The sequence below is a fragment of the Neolamprologus multifasciatus genome, chromosome 23 (genome assembly GCF_963576455.1).
Source record: "Neolamprologus multifasciatus chromosome 23, fNeoMul1.2, whole genome shotgun sequence".
Lineage (NCBI taxonomy): Eukaryota > Metazoa > Chordata > Actinopteri > Cichliformes > Cichlidae > Neolamprologus > Neolamprologus multifasciatus.
Window position 1 is genome coordinate 29,696,767 of NC_140460.1, and position 9,415 is coordinate 29,706,181.

General features: G+C 39.1%; 1 protein-coding gene across 1 annotated transcript in view; it reads left to right on the forward strand.

Moving 5' to 3' along the window:
• The first annotated feature begins 3,339 nt into the window (after window positions 1–3,339).
• LOC146491934 (grancalcin-like) overlaps window positions 3,340–9,415 on the forward strand; it is a 28,968-nt gene continuing 22,892 nt past the window's right edge. The window contains exons 1-7 of the mRNA XM_085150598.1: window positions 3,340–3,509; window positions 4,031–4,240; window positions 6,606–6,675; window positions 7,927–7,970; window positions 8,151–8,298; window positions 9,009–9,122; window positions 9,349–9,407. Coding sequence (XP_085006724.1) covers window positions 3,486–3,509; window positions 4,031–4,240; window positions 6,606–6,675; window positions 7,927–7,970; window positions 8,151–8,298; window positions 9,009–9,122; window positions 9,349–9,407 — 669 coding nt within the window. The 5' untranslated portion in view covers window positions 3,340–3,485. The remainder of the gene's footprint in view (window positions 3,510–4,030; window positions 4,241–6,605; window positions 6,676–7,926; window positions 7,971–8,150; window positions 8,299–9,008; window positions 9,123–9,348; window positions 9,408–9,415) is intronic.

Here is a 9,415-nt window from a genome sequence, read left to right on the forward strand (position 1 = left end):
TATTTCCACTGACTGTGCAAGTCTTCCTCTTTGCACATGACACTGACCAGTCTGAAAATGCTAAGAGCCCATTAAAGGCTTAACAAATATAAAGCTGTGCCTTTATGAGGAATAGACATCATATTCTGCACTTATTTCCCTCAAACCGGACATCCTCAGCAAACAAATAGACAGTGGATGTCTTCCCTAATGCAGCATGGCTTGTTTGAAGAGTGTTACTTCACAGATGCCTCCATTTAGCTGACACTCAGCCTGACTAAAATCGTTTATAGGTGTCACTTTATACACATTTAGTCTTATTGGACAGATATAGCTTTAACGTATGAAGGCAGAGAGTGAGGAAAGAAAACATGGCAGATATAGAGCAAAGTTTGAACCGCTGGTCATCTGAATCTATGTACAGTTGTGTACTGGTGGATTTATAATCTAATGCAGGATTTTGATACATGGAAATATTGCAATGTGTTGACATAACGACCATTTTTCAGTTTAAAGAAAAGTGAATAAAAACAGAGAAAACAGGAAGTCTTTAATGTAAGATAAACACTGTCACAGAGTCAGATTATTTTTTCAACTCTCTTTCAACTCTGCACTGTGTTAAATAAAAATTTGTTATATAGCGCATGAGACATTTCTTTGGAGGGTGATTGTGCTTGACTGCAACCAGCCTTCTAATAAAAGTGTGCCGTCTCAGGGATAAATTGAGAAGCTGGGCCTTGACTTAAACAGATTCTTTGCTTCAGGTTGAATAGCCTTGAAATTTGGGAGTTGTTTGGAGGAACTGTGAGGATATCACCGCTGTTGGAAATAAGCCAGTGAACATTCTGTAAACATCCTCACAGCACTGACGTATCAACTTAATAGCAGCAGCTCATTTAAAAACCATTTCCACCACTCACACACAGATACTTCAGATTATACACTACAATTACTAATGTTGTTTTGAAATACCAATTTGTATTTCAGTTTGAAGCTATAAACACTATAAGTGGATAAAGGACCGGGTACTGATAAACTGATAGATCATATAAATGTTTTACTGCTGTAAGTCCTGTAACTAATTGTATTTTGATTTTTTTTGTGCACAACGCAGATTTTCTGTGTGCAGAGACCGTGCCAGCAGTGCGCAATTGCGCACACGCGCAGCTTAGAGGGAACATTGCATGTGAGTTAGTAGTGTAGTGTAGGGAGCCGTTGACATGTCTGGAAGTTCTCCAGGGCCTGGTAATGAACTAATCATTTGATTCAGGTATGTTGACCCAGGTTGATATCTAAAACCTGCAGGACACCGGCACTAGAGGCCTGGGGTTGGACACTCCTGGTTTAGAGCATCAATAAGCTCTCTCTAAAGGACAGAAAGACCTCATGCCAACCTCTTGGAGTATCATTCTGACAGTTTAGTCAGAAACATGCACAAGTAGCCTAGTGGAGGTAAATTTGTAGGGCTCTGCTAGTGCTGCTCTTGTTCTTCTTCACACAAAGGACAAAATACTGGTCCGAGTGTTGAGTTGATGCTTGCCTTAGCCTATTTACACTCTTAAGACTGTGCAGTGAGATGCAGCAAACCTTCTAGTACCAGCATTTATTGATGTGCTGTACTGGAAATACTGGACTACCTCTGAACCTAAATGGGCAATAGTGACAATGACACTGGCAAAAAGCAAAACTGGAGAAATGTCAGTCAGAAAGGCCTCTCCAATGGCACAATATTGTCATGTTCAATTGCACCAAAGGAAGTGATGTAATTTTACAGCGAATTGTTGTAGAATGTCACTTTGGTAATTTAGTTAAAAAAAACTTGAGCAACTATATTCACGTGAATAACTGAACACAACATAACATTATGAAATGACAGATAGATTGTGCAGTTTGAAGCACCAGTATAACGGTTTTATCCACTGCCATGTTTCTTTATTTGAACTATATTTGGAGAATCACACTAAAACATAACTGAAAAGTAAAATACAGTTAATAATAGCATAAAACCAAGTTAAGACCCAATAAAATATAATGAAAGGAAACAAAAAATAAAAATAAAAAACAGTATCAATAAGAGTTTCCACAGAAAGACTTAACAAAAAAGTTATCATTTGGTTCTGAGCTTGTGATTGAAGACAGCGAGGAGCAGTATTTTTTTAAAGATAAATTGAGATAAATAGTCTGGAGCTGTTGAGCTGATGTGGCATTGTTGGAGCAGACAGAACCTGATCACTGTAGAAGGTTCCATGATTCCAGATTCTGACAGTCAGACACCTGATTGTTACAATCTGGAAACACTGCAGAGAGGATTGGCTAGTTTTTCATGGGCACAACCAATGACTGTATGGGCACAACCCACAAATGCATTTTCCTCACAAGTATGCCAGGAATTCCAACAGTAATAAATTTATTGCTAAGAAACACTGTTACAACAAAGAAATAAGTGACCAAACAGAAATTCCCTTTTTATGCTAGGTGTGTGTGTGTGTGTGTGTGTGTGTAGACAGAGAGACATTATTCTTTCAAATCTGTGCATCTAGATTTTATCACAGCATAATTACCTTCATAGCAGCCAGTGTGTGTCCTCGATGACCTACAGCACTCTCAGACACTCACTGATTTCGGTGTTTGGCTCTGAGTGTTGGTATTTCCCTGTTATGATAAAGTGGGACCTCCCACCCCAGATGTTGGTTCTGTTAAGATACCACTCCACACTAAGCCATGGACATAACATACAGGAAGTGATGTCTTTTGCACTGTCTTTTGCTCTCACAGTTCTCTAGCAGCCTCAGATATTTTGCTTTTCATTTGAACTTCTTTTACTGAAGTTTTACTGAAGAATGAAATGCCGTGAAGGCTGCTCACTTTTACAGATGTGAATTCTCATCTTCTATTTGTTGATATTTTCAGCTTCCTGTCTTGATTAGATACACATATTCTTATGATAGCGTTTTAGGTAAAGCTACTTTTGACTCCTCCCTTACTCAAAAGGGATCGCGACAGTAGGTAGCTATACATAAATAATTTGGCAGGTTATTTATGCTGGATCAGCAGACAATTAAGAATAAATAAATAAATAAATACATTTTTAAACTTAATTTAAACGTATCTTAATGTGCATTTTTCTTACTTGTAATTTTATGTGTTTCGTTTTTATTTAAAGACCTTTAAATTCCTGAAATTATGAAAATAAATAGTATATAGCGCTTCTTTATTACACGAGCAGAACCAAGGTTTCCACAGCACAACCTAGTGGTGAATGACAACATTGCAGGAGAGCAAAGCTAAGAGCATTTTGGCGGTCCTTTTAAAAATCCCCTGTGCTCTTCTGTCATTGGCTAGTTGCACTGTCTGTCAAGGCACTTCCGACAACTCTCGGCAGCTCGGATGTGATGCACTGCTCTTTTGACTTCGGAAGTTACAGCGTTGTTACAGTGTAGCTCGTATCAAACCACACTGACATTATATAGGTATTAAACTTGTCAGAGGTCTTTCCTTTTCACCAAATGGCTTATCCAGGATACGGCGGAGTGAGTAAACTGTACTAAACACTGTTAAACGAGCTACAGTAGCTAGCAGGAGGGTTAGCTGTTGCTGGAGGCTCTTGAATATTTTTCGTTAAGTTGTGACTGTAGAGGTGCTGCATTTGTTCCTGTACTCCTGTAGTAATTATTAATGTGGTGACTTTTCACCTACTGTAACTCAGGAGCTATATTGGCGTCCACTGTTGATTGTAAATGAATTTTTATACCCCGAAAAAATGTCTTCCGGGATGAAAAATCTCTCAGCTGTGTATATGAAAAAGGGCTTGGCATAGAGTAACCTATGAAATTACAGCAAGTACGATTGTCTGTGCTAAAGACTTTCTTTATGTCCGTACACTGTATTTAAACAAGCACCGCAGAGTATTTGAAAATGTAGCGTATTGACAGCACTTTGTGTAGGGCACACAGGGCAACAGGTTATAATTGTTTTGTGGTATGAAACAAATCAGCACTCTGATCAGTGTTTTACATACCAGTACTAATCTTCTCTCTATTTTCTGTCTCAGTATGGGGGCCAAATGCCAGGCATGCCACCTCAAGGAATGCCAGGAGGGCCCATGAGAGGTCCCATGCCTGGGAACATGGGGGGTCCGATGGGAGGTGGGCCACCTCAAGGAGGATATGGACAGTATGGAAGCTATCCAGGAACATTTGGTGCCCAACCCCCACCTGCAAATGACCCAATGTGGGGATACTTTACAGCCATAGCAGGCCAGGTGAGTTTGGATGCATGCAGAAACATGTCAGTCATAGTCTTTAAGAAAGTCACATTTTCCCAGCAGCTTTGATTTCATTTTCATATTTCTGGTCAAAAACGAGACAAGCTCTGTCAGCAGATGTTCAAGATGTCATAAGTGTCAGGAGCTCAGATGAAGCAGTAAAGGAGCTCTGACTTAACTTGAGTTCCCTCTGTCATCAATGCATAGATAATGCACAAAATCTTGGCTGCTGGCCTCCAGTTCGAAACGGTGTGAGCACAAAGTTTTACTTGATAGTGTGTGCGCTCAGCTGAGAGGTTGTGGCTTGCTGAGACGAGAGCAGAAAGTTGTTTAGTTTTCGAGAAAAAACTGCATTAGAAACATTACAAAACAGCAGTGTACATGCACTTGCACAATGATGTTTGCAGTTATTGCACTCAAACTATTTTTGTTTAGTGGTTTTTATTCTGGGGTATTATTTCCTGTGGGATGAAACTGTTTTTGAACCTACTGGTTTTCATCTTCAGAGACTTCACACAGCTGCCTGAGGCCGACAGGTCGAACATTCTCTGATATCTGTTGATCTGTGGTCATTATATTTTTCATATTTGTCGCATACTGTAGTCTACCAAAATCTCATGGTTAAATGAGTTTTATTTAAAGTATCAAGGTTAACGGTGGATTATTTTAATTTAACTTTTTTTTTTCATCTTCACTTTCAGTACCGTCTGTCACATCTTCTTCCTTTCTTTACTTTCTGCTACACAGACAAGACCCTCTGCAAGAATGAATCATATAGGACTAATATTAGTCTCTTAACCTGCCTACATACCATTTTCAACCTTTTTGGTGCTAAGGCATATCAGAGGTCAAATGTAAAGTTTTGATAATTATTAAAGTTTAAATAAGTGTCCAAACAGGCAGAGAGAGAATATGAAAACTATACAGAAAGGCCCCAGTTATGGTTTGAACTGTCTTGCTATGCGGTGACAGAGCAAACCTCTACATCACCATGCCACCCTGCATAAGTGGTTGAAGAAACAAGTCACAGATAGTTAATAATTCGGAGAGTCAACTCTTACATGTCACCTCATTCACTCCTTCAAGCAATTCTAGTTAAAATCTGTTAGTATCACCCTGTCTTTCTCTGGTATCCCAGTCAGTGTTTGTTATAAGCTAATGTAAGCTGCAAGGCTTAAAGAGTGAGTGCCAGTAAAATTTGTACTGGTCTATAAACCTTCCATCCGTTATGGATGCAAATAGAAGTAAACGCAAAATAGAAGTAAACGCACAAAATAATCAAGCTATTGGTAGCATTCATTTAAACTGGTTGGTTTCCTGGCACAGGTTCGGGTCTTAAGTATAGTTTTTTCAATAGTGTTGAGTTTGGGTGTTTGGGAAGGCCATTCAGAAGCTCAATGTTAGGCAGCTTTAACTCTTACAGAGCCAATTTTGTTGTGTGTTTGGGATGATTGTCCTGTTTAAACACCTAATTGTGTCCAAGTTTCAACTGTTTAGCTGTTGATTTGAGGTGATGTTGAAGAATTTGGAGGTAGCTCTGACAGATCTAGAGGAGGTCTGTGTGGATGAGTGGGCCAAATCCCTGTTGCAGTGTGTGCAAACCTGGTCAAGAACTACAGGAAACGTTTGACCTCTGTAATCGCAAATAAAGGCTTCTGTACCAAATATTAACACTGATTTTCTCAGGTGTTCAAATACTTATGTGCACCAGTGCAATACAAATAAATTCTTTAAAAATCATACAATGTGATTTCCTGATTTTTTTTTAAATGCTGTCTCTCACACTGGGGAATGCACCTACAATGTGAATTTCAGACCCCTCCATGATTTCTAAGAGGGAGAACTTGCAAAATTGCAGAGTGTTCAAATACTTATGTTCCTCACTGTATACAGCATAAAGAATGAGCATCATGGTACAACCATCATGATTGACAGTTGATAGTGTTAGGTTTGAAGTCTCACCTTTACATCTCTTGTCATTGTGGCCTAATAGTGCAGTCTTTGTTTTCAGGATCAGGATCAGGATCACTTATATTGGAATCTGCATCTGTTTAGAAATGGAAAGGTCCAAGAGACCTTTCCAACTTGTGTAAATCAACAATTCTTCTTAGGTCTTCACTGAGTTCCATGCACTTTCCTATTCTTTGAGGTATTGGCCAATCCAATGAGGGCTGCCAAAATTGTTTTTAAAACTGTCAAATAAATTCTAAAATAAATCTGTTGGGAAAGAGAAATTACCAGTTGTAATTAATAGGCCTTGGCTTTGTCACATTAGGAAACCATCCAATTCCTAATGCAGAACCATCCGCACCACTTCTTACAATTTTAAGTGAAAAAATATGTGACTTCCTGCTCTGTACAGGACGGTGAGATTGATGCAGAGGAACTCCAGAGATGTCTGACTCAAGCTGGTTTTACTGGCAGCTACAGTCGTAAGTTTACTGCTTTCTCTTTAACTAAAGAGGTCGATGCTTGAATTATGCTTTTACACAATTTCTGTTTTAATTTTGAAGGGCAGTTTATATCTCCAATATTGAGCTAAAAGTTCCAGCTAAGTGGGCCCTTTAAATATTTGTTGCTGAGAGCAATTTTTACTGAGAAACTGAGGAATTTTCACTGTCACAGCTTGGATTTTATAAAATGTACACTTTTTTTGTGAAGTCTTGTTTGTGGACTGTTCACTGCATATCATTAATACGCACCTATGTTTATGTGTATTTAAAAGGGACAGAGAATTAATTAGCAATTAATATGCCAGGTCTTTCCTGGCAGGTTCATGACATATAAAATTAATCAACAAAAGCAAACATTCAGACACATGTGAGCAATAAGTATGAGCAAAAAGGACAAAAATACGTAAGCGACTTTCCGTGAGATTACTTCACATCATGAAACCTGCTGGATTGACCAACAGTAATAACTTTCTAAAGCCGTCCTCTGGCCCGCCCCCTTCGGGCAGCTCTCACATGGTTATACATGTAGTTCCACACACTGCTGAGCTCCAAGAGAGAAGTGAAAGGTTCAAACAATTATTGAAACACCCCAGAGTTAAGAGGAAGGATGAGGTTAACACACGTTGCAAGAATAACTGCTCATGTGAAAGTTTGGTCATAAATTTTTTTTTTTTTTTTTACAAAGTCACGTTTATGAAAACCTTCTGTTGGCTCTAATATTTGATTTAGAAGATGCTGAAGCTGTACAGTTCTGCCATTTTTGGAGTATGACGTGTTGCATTTGATCTTCATAGCCACTGGTCTATTGCTCACTGGACTGTTGACTGTCTGTTATAAAGAAGGTAGTGAATGACAGATGAGTGATTTTGGACACAGCTACTGTCACTGTAGTGATTGGTTAACAGGTTTAAAATAGTGATTCAGTAAGTAAATTATCTGCAGCAGTTTTTGTTGTGAGCTAACAAGTAATCTATCACCACCAGCTTTTTCACAAGAGCAAATATTAGTTTAAAGCTTTATTGAGAAACCTTGTAGGAGTCATTCGATTTGGAGTCACATGGAACTTCTTTTAGGAGCTTCCTAAATCCAGACCTTATCTTGGGATGCTTTGAGTATGGTATTAGCTCTGAAAGTTGCTTTCAACCACCAGGCAGTACTTTTGTGTTAACTTTAAAATGAAAATAAAAATGTTGCCTCAAGTAATTTCTAACATGTGTATTATCTTTACAGCCTTCAGCCTGGACACATGCAGGATCATGATTGCAATGCTAGATGTATCCTTTTTTGTACAGTATCTTTGGTCTAAGTAGCTGCAATATGCTGCTCGTCATATCCTAATCAAACTTTTCAGGTAAAATTCCTCAGGTATATAGCAGGCGTGACTCAACCTTTGCTTTGTTATAGCAATTACTGTCCTCATATCTGCACTTAAATCTTAACCAACCTGTCACCAGAGAGACTTGACAGGCAAGATGGGTTTCAATGAGTTTAAGGAGCTGTTTTCAGCTCTCAACGGCTGGAAGCAAAACTTCATGATGTTTGACCGGGATCGAAGTGGAACTGTAGAACCTCACGAGATGACTCAGGCTATCAACGCCATGGGTGAGAGTCCTAACATTTCAGCATCAGATACTTAATGGCTAATATCATCTTTAATTTAGTGACACTTAATTAGACCTAATAATATGTGACTGGGTTTTACTGGAGTTACCACTTGGCCCTCACAGTGAGAAGGTTCTGGGCTCCAGGCTTCAGGCTTCTCTGCTTGGAGTCTGCATGTTCTCCCTGTGCCAGTGTAGGTTTATCGGGGTACTCTGACTTCCTTGGGCAGTGCAAAGACAGGCATGTAAGGTTAATTTTCGTTTCTAAATTGGCCATATTTATGAATGTAAAGCGGATAAAGCTTTTAAACTGTATAGAATAAAGTACAGGCAATATGACTTATAAAGCCACAGAATAATGCTATAAACAGACGATTCCATAACAGCAGGCCTTAATCTTGAGTCACAGTACTACGAAATGCTGGTGATAATGGTTTTCATCATTATTAAATCTTTCAATTATTGTAAAAAAATCTATTTATCTATATCTATCTATCTGTCTATGAAGTGCTTTGCAGCTTTCTTGCAAAAGACAGCAGTGAAGCACTTGCTTCCACTATGATGAAAGAATAAAATATTGAACTTTATTTTGCTCATAGGAGCGTTCTTTTGATTTCAAATCTAGTAAATTATTTCACAGTGACACAACTTTTGACCAGCAGATTGACGGGAATGATGAGCCTGATATTGTCCCCCCCCTTTTTTTTTAAGGCTACCGCATCAGCCCACAGGCCCTGAATGCTATTCTCAAGCGATACAACAAAGGGGGCAGGGTCTTCTTCGATGACTATGTGGCCTGCTGTGTGAAACTCCGAGCTCTCACAGGTATGAGAAGACAGACGAGGTTGTTCAGTGATCACTGAACAGTGACATGTTCAGTGGTCAGCCATTGCAAACGCAGACATGGCTTTCATTTCACCTGTATTCCCCTGCTGTTCGCTGTAGTGTGCTGCAATGTTCTACTTTGCTCCATCCTTACGTCTGAGTCACGAAGCAGCAAGAAATTCGTTTTATTGAAATCGTGACCCTGATCTTACTCTGCCTGTTACAGACAACTTCAGGCAGAGAGATGTCATGCAGCAGGGATCTGTCACCTTCCAATATGATGATGTAAGTAT